This window comes from Lipotes vexillifer, unplaced genomic scaffold (assembly GCF_000442215.2).
Source record: "Lipotes vexillifer unplaced genomic scaffold, Lipotes_vexillifer_v1.1 scaffold823, whole genome shotgun sequence".
Taxonomy (NCBI): domain Eukaryota; kingdom Metazoa; phylum Chordata; class Mammalia; order Artiodactyla; family Lipotidae; genus Lipotes; species Lipotes vexillifer.
The window spans coordinates 362,672-379,169 of record NW_006772547.1 but is presented as its reverse complement, the minus strand read 5'-3'; the positions used below and the strand labels follow the sequence as shown (position 1 = coordinate 379,169).

The following is a 16,498-nucleotide window of genomic DNA, read 5'->3' as shown; positions in this document are numbered from 1 at the left end:
CCCACATCCCCTGCATCGGCAGGCGGACTCTCAACCACTGTGCCACCAGGGAAGCCCGTACTTTTTTTTTTTGGCCGCGCTGTGTGGCATGCAGTATCTTAGTTCCCCAAACAGGGAGAGAACCCTGCCCCCTGCAGTGGAAATGCGGAGTCTTAACCACTGGACCGCCAGGGAAATCCCTAGATCCTCATACTTTTAAAGATCAAGCGTCCTCCTGACAGCTGAGCATTTTATCATCTACGTACGATATTAAGTATAGAAGAGAGGGAAAGAACTTGTTAAATAACCACATAAGAATAAAAACTAGAACAACTTAAATACAAAATGCATACACAAAATAAATGTTCAAAGAAAGTTTCTGAATCCCCGGTATTTAAGTTTCTTTTTTTCTTTAAATTTTATCACTCCTGGCAGCTGATACAAAAGGAACTTTTACCATGATAATTAGAGCTCTGGAAAATACTTTGGTCCATAGAACATGACAAAAAGAGGAAAGAGTTCTCATACTCCAGAAAGGTGAGCAACCACACAAGGAACTACTCTATTGGTGAATGAGGCAACAAAGAGCCACTCAGCAGTTGTCACTGGACCAGCAATGTTTCTGGAATGAACTACTCATGGAAACAAATTGTTCTAGCCAACCGAAACATGAGATGATTGGTATCTAGATCATCAGGCAGTGAGAAAAAAGATGAAGTGAGGAAAAATTATAAACTATAGACCAAAAAATATCATTTCTAGAGAAAAGTAAAGACAAAAATGGCAGGTAAATAAATCATGAATTATTAAAACCTGAAACCAGATTAATTCAGTGGTCGTTGGTAAGCAAGAATCATGGTGCCAGGTAAAGGGGGCTATACACAATGATTTAGTCTACACTGCCACTCAATTTCAATTCTGTTGACAAGCCTTTCTTTTTGAAAAGTGATCATCTGACAACTGACAGGGGAGGACTGACACCTAGCAAATAATATGACAACAGAAGAAATCTGACAGAGTCAACTTATCATCCTCCCCAGTTCTGAATCACTTTCAACTATGGTAAGAATGTCTTCTCTATCCTCACTGAAGTAGGGGATTAAATGTTAAATGTTAAAAAGGACACAAAGTCTTATGACAGCCTATTAGATAATCTTATTTGAAAAATCTGGACACATAGCTTTTCTTTTGAATTATCTCCTAAGGAGGCAATGATTATGAGATTTAGGACTCCTGATACTACTGCCAAAATCTTTCCCAAAGGAACTGTATGTAATACTTTACGCAATGCCGCTGTCACCAAATATTTCACAAACACTAGATATTACCATCTTTATATATGACTACAAATTAAATGTTAAATAGGGCCTCAATAATTTCAATTTACATTTTTAGAGTATTAGCAAAGTTAAACATTCCTCCCTTCCTTTTAAATTTGATTTCCCCTAGAGAGGCAGCAAATATGGTTGTAGGAAGTAAGGGATTTGGAGTAAGACAAATGTGAATTCAAATTCCAGCTCCTGGGACTTCCCTGGTGGTCCAGTGGTTAAGAATATGCCCTCCAATGCAGGGGACGTGGGTTCAATCCCAGGTCAAGGAACCAAGATCCCACATGCCAAGGGACCACACATAGAAAGAAGCCCATGAGCCACAACAAAGAGCCGGCATGCCACAACAAAAGATTCCACATGCTGCAACGAAGATCCAGTGCTGCAACTAAGACCCAGTGCAGCCAAAATAAATAAATAAATATTAAAAAAAAAAATCCAGCTCCTTCTTACTTTAGGGTTTGACTTTTGAGAATTTATTAAACTACTCTTAGCTTTAGTATTATATCATTCTCTTGGAAATGTGGAAATGAACCTTATCATATGACTCTGAGGATTAAAGAAGATGACATTTGTAAGGTACCTGGCAATAAGCAAGGTGGCTCAATGAAAATCAATTCTCTTCTCCCTCAATCTACCTGAATTCACGTCCTCTGTCAATATATCATTTGTAGATGGTTAAGAGCATGGGTTCTGGAGTCAGACAAAGGTTTAAATTCTGGCTTCATCATATCTATTTATAGTATAATATGAGGCAAGTTACTTAATTCATTTGCCTCTGCTTCCTAATCTATAAAATGGGGACAGTTACAGCACCTACCTTCAAAGGGCTACTATCGGAATTACTTAAGAATAACACAATATGTTTGGCTGATATACAACAGTAAATAAATATTAGATTAGCATTATTTTCCTTTTGTCTTAGTTTACAAAACACAAATTATCTCATCTGAGTCTCACAACTCTATGAATAACACACTCATTCATATAACAAATATTTATGTAGTACCTACTATGTGCCAGGCAGATATTCCCATTTTCCAGCAAAGAAAACAAACTCTGAAAGGTGAGTGGATTTGCCTGAAGGACCTGATAAATGCCAGAGACAAGTTCTAAATCCAGCTCCTCTCAGTCTAAGGCCACCTGCCCTTTCTCGTTGTTCTGTTTTGATGTCTTAAATATTAACTCTTTAACCTGCTAGTCATTTATTTTTTGCCTTTTCTACTTTCAAAAGAATTCTCCTTGTCAGAAAGGATAGCCAAAGAATTCTATTTTCTCTTGTCTGTTAACAATTCATCATCTGTCTCAAACAGTGTCTAAGCCTTCTTCTCCTGACACTCTGAATGCTACAAAAAAGCCCTCACTGTGGTGATAGATTCTGTGTTGTTTGCAGGCTTCTGTCAGTGCTGGGCTCTAACCTTCCATTTTTAACTGTTATGTCACTGTCTATGACTAAACAGCCTTTCTCCTAATTTTAGAACAATCAAGATTTTAACTATTCTGTATTTTCCATTGGCATTTATCTCCTTTACAGAGTCAGAATTTCAATTTCACGCACAGAACAAGTGCTGCCTTTCCTTTGAAGAGCTCAAGCTGTCTTTTATGTCAATTAAGTTTCTGAAGCCTGTTTTCATAAAGTTTAGGGTAAATATATCGATACCCAGAATTCTCTTACTTGTGTACTGTAAGCTCTCTGATGACAAGGTCATTTTTCTTTAAAGGTCATATTTCTTGTCAAATATACATTACTAACCAGTTCTCCCTGGCTGGTTATAATTAAATTCAAGAAGTAATTTATGTTACTGCTTTTTAAGATTTTTTAAACATAAAACTGTCAGCACATACCTCCATTTATTCATCCATTCAGTGAATATGTAGTGGGTGCCTACTCTGAGTCAGGCATTATTCTAGGGATTTGACAGCGAGAAAACAAACTCCTGCTCTTGGGAGCTCACATACACTAGTAGAGGAGATAATTAACAAATGAGTACAGAATACAATGTCAGTGTTGCTATAAAGACAACAGTGATGACAGAAAATGACAGGCCACTGAGCCTGCGAGTCTGGAGCCTGTGCTCCACAACGGGAGAGGCCAATACAGTGAGAGGCCTGCGTACCGCAAAAAAGAAAAAACAAAAGACAAAAAACAAAAACCTTGAAAGAATAGGATATTATATGTAGATCTAAAATCCCACACTTAATTATATTCCAACAGTGAAATGGTAGGCCCTTCGATAAGATGTCAAAACAACCATATACAGACTACAGAGAAAACTACAGGCTAAAATTCTTCAAGTTATTTATGCCAGAAAACATTTCACATTTTTTTAAAAAATGCAATTTAGGTGATGAACACACCAAATTTGAATATAAAAATCAGTTATTCATCATAAATATCTTCCATTACTTAAAAACATAACAATTAAATGAGAAGCACTTCCTTTTTTTTTCTTTTTTTTGTGGTACGTGAGCCTCTCACCGCTGTGGCATCTCCCGCCGCAGAGCACAGGCTCCGGATGTGCAGGCCCAGCAGCCATGGCTCACGGGCCCAGCTGCTCCGCGGCATGTGGGATCTTCCCGGACTCGGGCACGAACCCGTGTCCCCTGCATCGGCAGGCGGACTCTCAACCACTGCGCCACCAGGGAAGCCCAAGCACTTCTTTTTTAATGTCTGTCAAAAAGTTCTTGGGGACCACTTACAGCTCTGACTCGAAGAAGATGTGAGATGACAGACTGTAGTTCATCACTGTAGTGTTTTAGTTCTGTAAATCTCCTGAAACAGGAAACAAAACATCATTTTTCTCATGAAAAGTCAAAAACTGAAAGACAAAATAGCAGTTCCTGAGAATAATAAAACTGATTCTATTTAACTATTTGCTAGCCTTAAACATTTACACACCGATGCAAACTCAGAAAGTTCTAAAACAAAATAACCATATTTTCTCTAGATATTTTTAAAGCCAAGAAAAGACTTCATAATTTACACTGTGGAACTGAGATAGAGATAATACTTGTTGGTTTGAAAACAAAAAAACAGGAAAACATTTATGGTGCTAAAAAAATCTTATGGTGCAACCATAAACTCATTGTCTCTAACCTTAATCTTCATGCTGCTCAGTAATCTTTGTTTCTGTAATCTGATATCTGCCGTTCTCTGTAAGACCTGAAACTTCTATTACCACCGTTCTTCCAGCAATGTAACACCTGATCTCACCCTCCTCAAAAATTTGTTTCCCTGACATCAGTGTTAATTTCTCCTGATTTTCCTTTTACTCTCTGGTCATTCCTAAAGTCGCCTTTGCAGGAGTCACTCCCTTCACTCATCTCTTATACCGCCACCTTTAGTGTGCAAAGGACTCCTGAAGTGTTTGCTAAGAGCCCTACTGAGGGCCTCTCAGTAAAAGAGGGCATGAGTAACCACCACAACTGTACACAGGAATAAATTCAGGAATCTGAATTTATAACAAACGCACTCACAGGATTCAGATGCTGGCAATCCTCAGATTACACTTTGGAAAATGCCCTACAAGCACTGGCTTCTTTAGGATTCAACCCTAGGTCCTCACCCATTTTACAACCAATCTTTCAATCTACACACTCTATGTGACTTATTCACAAAGCTTCACAATTATGATCTACATGCTGCTGAACTCCAAATATATAACTCCAGCCCAAATCTCTCCTAAAAGCCATATCTATGAAGCCAACTAACTAGCAGGCATTTGTACCTGTTTACATATCCAAAGCTCAACTTATCTTCCCCTATCCCATCAAATCTCTCTCCTCTATTCCCTAGCAGTTTAAACAATGAAACCTAGGTGCCACCTGTATTTCCTTCTCCTCTCTTTCATCCCATACATTCTACCAATCACTCAGTCTACCTCCTAAATATTAGCCAAGTATTGCCACAAAGAAGTAGAGACTCAAGGTCCTCCTCCTCACTGCTTTTAACAGTCTAGTTTGAATAAAAATAAACATGCATGAAGAGGTATCATTTGAAACCTCTGAAACAATCTTTCTGGTTTTCTAGATTTTAAGAAAGAACGGAATTAAAGTATTTTAGTGATGTAAACTATTTCAGTAATGGTATGAATAATAATTAATCTATTGGGCCAGAAAGACCTAGAACAGAGATTCTGTATATTAAAATTCTGTTACAACAATGACTGATATAGATAATTCTCTTATCTAAAACTTAAGGCAAACAAATTCTATTACTAATTATACATTAATTATATACTGGAACAAGAACTTAGGAGCAAAAAACTGCCTTGTTTATGTTATTGGTCATATCACATTTAAAATTCTATACATAATATACAATATTAAACAAAATTTAGCAATCTAGAAAAGCTGGTAGGTCAGAAAAGGGAAGACAAACATTCAGTTGACAAAATATTTTTCATTAAATTAAAAAACATTCAACTGACAAAACAATAATATTAAATATTAATTTAAAAACTGTCTCATCTACATGCTCCTCTAATGAATGAATGTACATTCACCAATGTCATAAACTTTGCTGCTTAGGTTTTCCAAAGCTTTTATTGGAGGGTGACATAATTTAGTTCTTAACCTAGAGAACATCTCATATACCATGGATGTCATTATAGCCCTTATAAAAACCTCAGTGGAACCTTAAATGCGTATTACAAAGCAAAAGCCTTTCTGAAAATGCTCCGTATTGTATGATACAACATTCTGGAAAAGGCAAAACTATGGGAACAGTAAAAGGATCAGTGGTTGCCAGGGCTATGGGGAGGGAAGGATAAATAGGCAGAGCAAAGAGGTTTTTAGGGCAGTGAAAATACTTTTTATGATACTATAATGACACATGCATGTCATTATACATTAGTCAAAACCCATATAACATATAACACCAAGAGTAAACCCTAATGTAAATTACGGACTTCGAGAGGATAACAATGAGTCAATGTAGGTTCATCAATCATAACAAATGTACCACTTTGGTAAGGGATAATGGGGGCGGCTCTGTATCTCTAGGGGCAGCTGTGTAAGTGTAGGGGCAGAGGGTACCTGGGAGCTCTGTACTTTCCACTTAATTTTGCTGGGAACCTAAAACTACTCTAAGAAATAAAGTCTATTAAAAAAATAAAATAAAAACCTCAATGGTTACCATCACAATTTCTTAATTACCAAACTTTAAAATATTTATTTATATTTTGTATTCAAAATGTATACTAAAAACCAGAGGCACAATGTTAATGTGTTATGGTTTATAAAGTCCAGCAAAATAGGCTATCAGACTATGCAAACTTGGCCTTTGTCTGCTAAGAATTTACACTATGTAGAAGTTAATGCTGAAGGCCTGACTAGAGAAATTCTAACAGACCTCGTAAACTTGGTCACCAAATATGGAAAAGTCTCATCTACCTAAGCACATTTCTACCTGGAAAGTGTAGCTGAAGCAAGCTTCAGGTAAAGGTCCATATAAAAAAGATCCTGAATTATCCACCAAATTCAGAGAATGAACAAAACCAAATCTTAAATACCTAGATCCCACCCTAAGGAAAGTTATTTCTGAATACACCAGCTTTCTTTAATATAGGAATGCTCTCACAAACACCAAAGTGACACTGATGAAGTCAGGTAACTGTCATATAAATACATCTCCACGAAATTATTATACTAGTATGCAACTATCAAGTTTTTTTGCTATTCCAAGTAGATAGTTTATTATTAAAATAAATAACATATTATCTTGAGTTTTGTACATATCTGACAAGCAAAGTCTAATAATAAAAACTATTTTATATGAAATTAAAATTATTTTTCTCATTTTTCTGATACCTTAAGCAACACTCAATAAATCCTTCTAGGAAAAAGCAGTGGTTTAATTTTCTAAAACTTCAGTTACTTACTTACAACCTTAATCCCAATTAAATTACCAAATCTCAAAATCAGTTTTAGACTGTAAAAGGATTTCACTAACGTGAATTACTATTTAAAATATTTAGCAAATAAAGTGCATACATTCAGAAATGAAAAATTAAATAGATTGATAGGCACCATTCAAAACAACATTGTAACTGTTATTAAAACAAAACCTTACTTGTCTGGGTTTTTCACTCTGAATGTTGCATTAAGCGCTTTTAACCTGGAGTCTGCCTGGAAAAAATAATTTATTCACTTAATACAATTACATTTCAGGGTTTAAATCCAAACAGTTTTATTTTCCCTTTAGAATTAAGATGCTCAAGTACAGTTTTCTTCGTATCATTTGTGTCAAACACATTAAACATACCCCAAAAAAACAGCTTAGTAGTTATTTTTTAAAACACTACAAAAATATTTATAAATTAAACTGAACACATGGCATTCAGTAATACCAAAGTAGAACAACTGTAAACACCAATACACTAGCAACCATATAGCTCTGCATTATTATAACAGAATAGGTCATGTGAAAAAAGTAGTTTACTTTTTCTCTAAATCAAGAAAAACAATGATCTATATATATAAACTAAATAAAACTACTGCTTTGAAGCCTGTGCATTACTGAGAGTCGTTCTCAGGTGGAATGTAAACCAAATGTACATTGGTTTTTCTCATTTTCATAATCAGTATTTTAGAAGATAAAGAAATATGGAAATGCTTGTACTAAATTAAAAGTAGCTAGATGAGGACTTCCCTGGTGGTACAGGTTTGATCCCTGGTCAGGGAACTAAGATCCCACATGCCTTGAGGTGCGGCCAAAAAAATAACCAAGCTAGATGACATCAAATTAATTCCTTTCTAGCTGGCAGGAAATGTTACAACTTTTTAACTACCTTTACTTGTTTCTAGATATTTCAACACAACTATTTAACTACCTTTACTTATTTCTACCCTAACTTATTTCAAAGGAGAGACAGAGGATCAACATGAAATAATAATTTCATTATATAAATTTATACTTAATGTAGCCAAATCCTGTCCTCTTATCGTATGTTCTCATTAAAATAAAAAAAATTATAAATAAATATATATGTGTGTGTATATACACACACACACACATATATATATATATATATATATATATTTTTTTTTTTTTTCCTGACCAAGGCACAAAAATGATACGGTTCATAAAAGGTTGCTCAATCAGTAAACAATTTCATGATGTGGTTTGGTTTTGAAAATCCCAATCAGCTTGAATATTTTATATTACTCCAATTTATAAGCCCTAATTACAAATACTCCCAAAATAATGAACAAACAAAAGCAAAACTACTAGGGCTCCCCAGATTACAAGGCTAAAGAAATAAAAACAAATCCAACAAATACACCACTCCATAAACCCAGCCTCCTAAACCTTCAGACCAAAAGCAATTCAAAGAGCTATCAAGAATATCTAAAGCTTAATTTGTCATTGAATTCAGGGGATTCTCTTATTTCTAAAATGGGTATTTTATCAATGCTTGACCTTTCTTAGATCTCAAGGGCAAAGGAGCTAATGCATGTGAAAGTCCTTACAATTAAAGCAACTATGAATTTAAGGCATATAATATTACTCCCTTATGTTCTTTAAGTGAATTCAAATCACTAAACATCAGCGTGTTAATGACTTTTTAGTCACATGCAAATAAGATTCTTTAAATAAGGATGAAATTATATAAAAACCATCAGTAAAAAAGAAAATTTTCATGTGTATCTTTTTCTGAATCTCATACTTAATACTACCAATTAATTTATTTTTTACTTTTAATATTACCATTTTACCACTATAGAAGGCATATAAAATGTAAACCATCACCATCCTAACCTTTGCTTACCAAGCATTCTTTCAGGTCAGTCCACCACAACACCCCACTCAATCTGCTCATCATTTCACAAGATTCCATAATAAAAGAAATTGCCTAAAATGTCATCAAATCAGAAACTTCTCCCCAAAGCTAGACCTCTAAACACCTACCTAGGCTGTTCCAAATCTGACGGTTACCATTCATCCATCTTACCAGGTTCCCCACTAAATATCTAAAGAAGCCCTTACATAATTGTTTCATACCACCCTACTTTATCTCCTTTAATACAGCACTATCTGAAATCCGCTGAGTTGTTTTCTTGTTTCCTAGCTGTCCACTAGAATATAAGAGCCACAAGAAAAGCACAATGTGAATGGGGCTCCTAGAGTTGCACAACGGCTGCCACGGCAATACTTTAATCTTCTTTGTTCATTCCTGTATCCCCAATGCCTCCCAATGCCTGGCACTAGAAAAACATGCGATAAGTATTGGCTGAATGAAAAAAATAACCCCGACTATTCTACAGCCCCAACTTAACTTCCTTTCCCATGTTCTTTAATCCCCACCTCTCCTTCCCTTTCCAATTACTATTACATACTTTACTTTCCTTGTCCTAGACCTTGTCTTTCCTTTATTTCATTTTCAGGTTCTTCCCCCAAACCTTGCCTAGTAAACTATTACCAGCTTGCCCTCTCTCTAACATTATTCCTTTACCCAGTAGGTTGACTCCACTGCAGGTTTCTCACTATTCAGGTCTCAGCTCAAATGTTCTCTCTTCAACCATGTGATGCAGTTTGCCCAGGACAGTCCTGGCTTACACCTGTTGTCCCTAATCTAATTATTAGCAGACTCCCTTTTTATTCTCAAAAGTGTCCCCATTTGAACACATTTTATTGTCACCTATCTCAAAATAACCCCTAGAAAAAAATCCCTGCTGTCATACTCTCTCACAGTAATGATTGTTTTACTTTATATCACCTACAACTTTCAAAGTATCTTAAATAAATGTTAACTTAAAGTCTCCAACTACTACAATACAAACTCCATAAGAACATGGAGATAATCAATGTTTCCAGCGTATTCACTGTTGTATCCACAGCACCTAGTACCTGACAGTCTGTAGGCACCCAGCATTTGGAATCTCCAGGATTAGCCCAGATCTAAAGGCCCAGATCTAAAGGCCCAGATCTCTCCGGCAGTCCCTGCTCCAAGCAACAGACAGGGTTCTGGATTCTTCTGAGTCAGCCTAAATTCATTTAAGGTTTGGGCATATGGATGACACTTACTTTCATGTAAGTAACTTACTGAGAGAACTGAGTTAAAATGATATTACTTTAAACTAAAGTATTGGGTAGAGGACTTCCCTGGTGGCACAGTGATTAAGAATCCGCCTGCAAATGCAGGAGACATGGGTTCGAGCCCTGGTCCGGGAAGATCCCACATGCCACAGAGCAACTAAGCCTGTGCGCCACAACTACTGAGCCTGTGCTCTAGAGCCTGACAAGCCACAACTACTGAGCCCGCAAGCCACAACTACTGAAGTCTGTATGCCTAGAGCCCATTCTGTGCAACAAAGAGAAGCCACCACAATGAGAAGCCCTCACACTGCAACAAAGAGTAGCCCCTGCTTGCCGCAATTAGAGAAAGCCTGCGCACATCAACAAAGACCCAACGCAGCCAAAAATAAAATTAATTAATTTTTTAAAAAAGAGGGAACTGAAAACAGACAAATACCATATGATTTTTTAAAATAAATAAATAAATAATAAAGTATTGGGTGGGCCAAAAGTTTTGTTCGGTCTTTTCCGTAAGATGGCTCTAGTAGCACTTAGCTGTCTTTAACTTCATTCGAAACAATTTTGTTAGACTGTAGGTGACGGCTGTCATATCAGCAAGCATTTAAAAAAAGACTTAACAAAATTGGTGAATTTTTGTGTAGCAATTTTAATACTGAAGATGGAAGAAAAAAAGCATTTTCGGCATATTATGCTTTATTATTTCAAGAAAGGTAGAAACGCAACTGAAACGCACAGAAAGATTTGTGCAGTGTATGGAGAAGGTGCTGTGACTAATCAAACGTGTCAAAAGTGGTTTGTGAAGTTTTGTGCTGGAGATTTCTTGCTGGACAGTGCTCCACGGTCGGGTAGACCAGTTCAAGTAGAGAGCGATCAAATTGAAACAATAATTGAGAACAATCAACATTATACCACCATTAAGTCACTTTCTTGAGTTCCTCATCTAAAAAACTGGAATAATACTAAACTAACCTCAAAGGTACTGAGGCAACTGTCAGCAAAAAAACATGACCGTGTATTAGAGTACAGTGCTTAAGCACATAGTAAACATTTAATGTTAATGATATTCAGATAAGATACTGCTTTAGGTTCTAACTTTTTTTTTTTTTACCAATTTTGATAATCTTCTAAAATTATCTTCCCTAAAAATATTCTTATCTGTCATCTTACAGCAATGGTTCTTAAGTTTTAGGCTTGTGGGAATCAATGTCTGGAATGAACTCTAGGATTCAGTATTTTAAACAAACAATCCCAGCAAATTGAGACTCATGAAGCCAACTGACCACATTTTATGAAACACTGAATTAAAAAAAAATTTTTTTTAATCAAAAAACTAGTTCCACGCTAAAAAAAAGAAGAAAGAAACGCTGAATTATGAGTACTCAGCCAGCAATTCAACCTTTTCTTGAAGCCTCAAGGTAATCACTATAAACAACTAATTCCGAATCCACCTGTGACACAATGAAGCCCTAGGGGTTACATAGGTGTGTAGGGATTTGGCCCCATGCCAGAGGCCTCCATACTGCAGTGTCTGACTCTCAGATCACTGTTATCCTTTACTAGCAGGCTCAGCTGTCAATTTCACTATTGTAACAGTGTGCCTGTCTCCGGCAGTATTCACTTTTAGACCTCTTAAATTTTCTTCTAATATGTTGTAGCCTAGAAAACAGATAGCCAAGTTTATTTGAATAACTATAATAAAATTAAGTGGGGGGCTTCCCTTGCGGCGCAGTGGTTGAGAGTCCGCCTGCCGATGCAAGGGACACGGGTTCGTGCCCCGGTCTGGGAGGATCCCGCATGCCGCGGAGCAGCTGGGCCCGTAAGCCATGGCCACTGAGCCTGCGCGTCTGGAGCCTGTGCTCCGCAGCGGAAGAGGCCATAGCAGTGAGAGGCCCGCGTACGGCGGAAAAAAAAAAAAATAATTAAGTGGGTACTATCTGAAAGGACCAAAGTATATCTGTAAGTACTATAGTAAGTTATGTTACATCCATTTGAACATCTCGGAAGTCAGTTCTAAATCCCCCCTTTCAACTGTGATTGGGTTAGCTGTAACTGCCAAATACATGACCTCCAGGTAAGTGAAGTGTGTGTCTTTCTCTCTCTATCTCTCGTACAATCTCACATACGTTTGTATGTATGCATGCACGTACACGTGCGTATGTGTAGTCCTAAAAGGTCCCATTTCACTTCCCTGGTGGCGCAGTGGTTAAGACTCCATGCTCCCAACGCAGGGGGCACAGGTTTATTCCCTGGTCAGAGAACTAGATCCCACGTGCATGCCACAACTAAGAGTTCACATGACACAACTAAGGGGCTGGCGAGCCACAACTGAGAAGCCCGTTAGACACAACTAAGGAGCCCACGGGCCACAACTAAGGAGCCCATGTGCCGCAACTAAAACCCAGCACAACCAAATAAATAAATAAACATTTTTTAAAAAAAACCCTGCTTCATTAAAAAAAAAAGTCCCAATTCCTTGCATGGGTCTCCAAATTCTCCCCATACATTTTATGTCTGGTCCATTTCATTTAAATTCTGACTTTTCAAATTATTGTGTACAGAGTATTACCTTTCAAAGATTTTTATGAAAGTGAAACTAAGATTTGACCATAAGGCTACCCAAATACAAAACATTGTATCTAAACACTTAAATAGCACCTACACACAAGATTCAAAGCACTCTGTACAAAGAGCATAGTCTATATGGATGGAGAAATTTAGGAGTTTTCTCAAGGCCACTCAAGTTATGGCCAAAAACTGAGTTCAGGACAAACAACTGATAACTAGTTACTAAACTAATGACTAAATCAATGACGAAAATTTTTTAAATTTTCTTTTTATATAAAGAGACATCACTAAAAAAAATATACTTTAGTTTGCTCTTTCTTTATTACTAGCTCCTAAGAAATCTTGGACTAGTTCTCAGAAAATTCTATCAAAATATAAGTAATTTTTTAAAGTTTAGAATTATTTCAAACCATCTTTAAACCAAAATTCCAGTATTCTCTCTGAGCACCATAATGAATTATAGCCAAGAAAATACTAATTTTTTCATGTTATCTGCCAACAATATATTTATAAGTTAAAATTGGTTGATGACAGAATTAGATACTTGATTATATTTTCTGTGCAAAAATTTTTCTCTTGTCTTTTTATGTTAAAATTAAAATACCTATATACCAACACATAAATCTCTAGGGGGTGTTCTTAAAATTACTGTAAAGACATTTTGTTCTTGTTGCCTAGACCTACTGAATTTTGTTACTGCATTATCATGTGAATTGTTTATCAATTTATATATCATATCAATTTATATTACTTTTTCTTCTTACCTATTCAGTTTACACAGGAAATGAAAACTTTAAAAAATTTGCAAGCAGCAGTGTTAAATTACTTTTGGGAACAAGAGGGAGAGCAGACTGGAGTTAGGGTGGCCATCTTATGACCAACATGCTCTTTAATTTTTAGATAACAGTTCCATTCCCAGACACTAATTCTAATGACCGAATATGAAAAGCTGTCAAAATCTAATTAGGCCTATATTACTAACAGATGCTAATACAAAATGAATCCTACGCCCACTCAAAACTGGCCATGTCCCAGTAGACAGAAGAAGCATGACTGATGGTTCATCTTCTAGTCCGCTAAGATTGGAAAACCCAAGATCAATTCTTCAGAAGTGTCTTTCCTATTTAATAGAGTGAGCAATTATGGGGGCACCACTGATAGTGGCAGTGATAAGGACAGAGGGAAGAAAAAAATATACAATGCATAATATGACTAAACTGTGGGAAAAATCTATAGCCTGTATCTAAATTACTGCTTCAAAATCTTCTTTCCCAATAGAATTAAACTCATAAATATGCCCATTATAGTCTCACTATTAACAAAAATTACACCAATCAAAAATAAACTGCATTGTTTCTTTAAAAATTTTACCAATGATATTAGATGCAAAGCCAATTTCCAACATTTACTCATTCAATAAACAGCAAGTACCCATTAAGTGCATGGCACTGTGCTAGGAACTGTAAAGGAACGTAACAAATTATTTCATACAATTATCCTTACCTTCAGCTGAAATCCGGTTTCATTCACAGTCTCCTTCCAGTTACCTTCCTAAAAATTAAAGTTAATTTTAAATATCATTGCAAAATAGTCCGTAAGGAATATTCCAAATTAAATACCTATTGTTCTGTTCTTCTTTCAGGGGAGATGGGAGAGAAAGGTTAAAAAAGAATTCCTTTCACTGCAAAATTAAACATACAATCCAGATTCCAAAAGATTACCAAAGATGAACCTAAGATTTTATAGACCTGGGCTTCAAAAAACTAAAGGCTAACTCTGATACCATTTAAGTGATACCAAAAAGTACCATCTTTAGTATCTTTAAGTATAAAAATGTTAGCCAAAAGAATGATGTAATTTACTTTGGAAATTCAAAACAGAACAAACCATGAAATGCATATAAATTAACAAAGCTGCTCCAAAAGGATCCTTAAGAATAAGCATTCCACAATTTAAAATTTAAAAAATCCCAAGTCAAATGAATTTTTTTAAAAAGACTAAATAAAAGAAAAATACCTGTGTTAAAAACAAATAGAAGATTTTGTCTCTACAAAGGATGGGATGTGAAGCAACTCTCAAGAGGAAGTTTTCTAAACCAATTCGACGTCTTTCCACAAAATCCGGGTCCATGTTGTCAGCAGAGAGTTTATGCCAAACAAATTCTGCCTAGATAAACAAAACAACCATGAAGAATAGTCTCAATGCTAAATACTTCTGAACTATACTGCCATTTCACTTCTTACCCTTTTTTCTGGTAAAGGTGGCACAACAATATGCGGATAGTAAACTAAAAGGTAGTTTCTCAACAATTCAAATTCACTATACCGCCTCCATAGTGAGTCTGTTAGGACACTCTGACCATCAATATGTTCAACTGACCTGAAAAAGACAGAATAAGATTTCTAGTGTTTTTTAAAAATACAAATGCATGCACACGACCTCCTTTAAAACTGATAACTCCATTTACTGAATGCTTATGAACCAGACACTGAGTAGAGAATTTTTCATGTATTATTTAATCCCTACAACAAACCTGGTGAAGCAGGGATTACTGTCCCCATTTCACAGATGAGGAAGCAGCTGCACAGTACATGCTCTTCCTACAATCACAAAGATCTGTGGGTAGAACACTCAGATCCATCTGATTCCCAAGACTTCACTCCTAACTACTTTCTTCTGTTACAGAAAACCGATTTGAACTCAAGAGAAATAGTCATATTAGGAACATTCTAAAAGCCTCAATATAAAATAATTTGGTTAATGTATAACAGCTGGCTTTCCAATACAGTAAAGTCTGGCTTAGCCAGTGTTTCATTAAAGAAAAAGTATTTTTCATTGCCACAATGAGAGAACAATTCCTGCCACAATGAGGGAATAATATTCATGCCAAAGACGATGACACCAAATAAACCCTCGATTCAACGTTATAAATGAATCAGATGCATCCAAGTACCTGAAAAAATCCACAAAAGCAAAAGGCCAATTAACTCTGAAACAGTGGGGAGAAGGGATGTAAAAATTCAATTCTAGTCTTATCTTTAATATAAAGAGCTGCAGGCAATGCCATGTCTCATCCATATAAAAGTTCAAGTTGGGGGAAAGCTGGGTAAAATCATATAAAGAATATTTGAAATTATTTTGACTATTTACAATTTCTGCTACCATAATCACTGTTAGAAAACATTAGTCTTCTAAACATTATCAGAACCTTCCCATTTTCTAATTGTTTGCTTGAAAATAACTTACAGGCCCTCCAAGAAAGACGCATATAACCAAAGTGTGCATCTGTACGTTATGGCATAAAGGCACAGAGGCTAAATCAGTCTTAGAATAAAGTCAAGTCTTGAGAAGATATATATACTGTGTCATGCTCAACACAAGCGTTTTAATAATAAATAAGTAAAATAATTTATTATTATTTATTATAATTAAAAATAATTTTTATATTAAGTTTGCCACTAAATTTATTCATTGTATTATATATTAGAAAAGGAAACATAATAGAAAGGAAACAGAAAAGGAAGCATAATATGAAATTCAAAATGTACAAATGGCTCCCATGGCAAAGATATAGGATTATTAAATC

The 16,498-nt window shown here is 35.8% G+C and overlaps 1 protein-coding gene across 1 annotated transcript in view; it reads right to left on the bottom strand.

The window, feature by feature from the left end:
- The window catches only part of SNX4 (sorting nexin 4), a 64,504-nt gene that overhangs the window by 30,330 nt on the left and 17,676 nt on the right, over nucleotides 1–16,498 (bottom strand). Inside the window, exons 3-7 of the mRNA XM_007447599.1 lie at nucleotides 15,156–15,291; nucleotides 14,929–15,078; nucleotides 14,416–14,463; nucleotides 7,381–7,436; nucleotides 4,008–4,080 (exon numbers count right to left, since the gene is read on the bottom strand). Coding sequence (XP_007447661.1) covers nucleotides 4,008–4,080; nucleotides 7,381–7,436; nucleotides 14,416–14,463; nucleotides 14,929–15,078; nucleotides 15,156–15,291 — 463 coding nt within the window. The remainder of the gene's footprint in view (nucleotides 1–4,007; nucleotides 4,081–7,380; nucleotides 7,437–14,415; nucleotides 14,464–14,928; nucleotides 15,079–15,155; nucleotides 15,292–16,498) is intronic.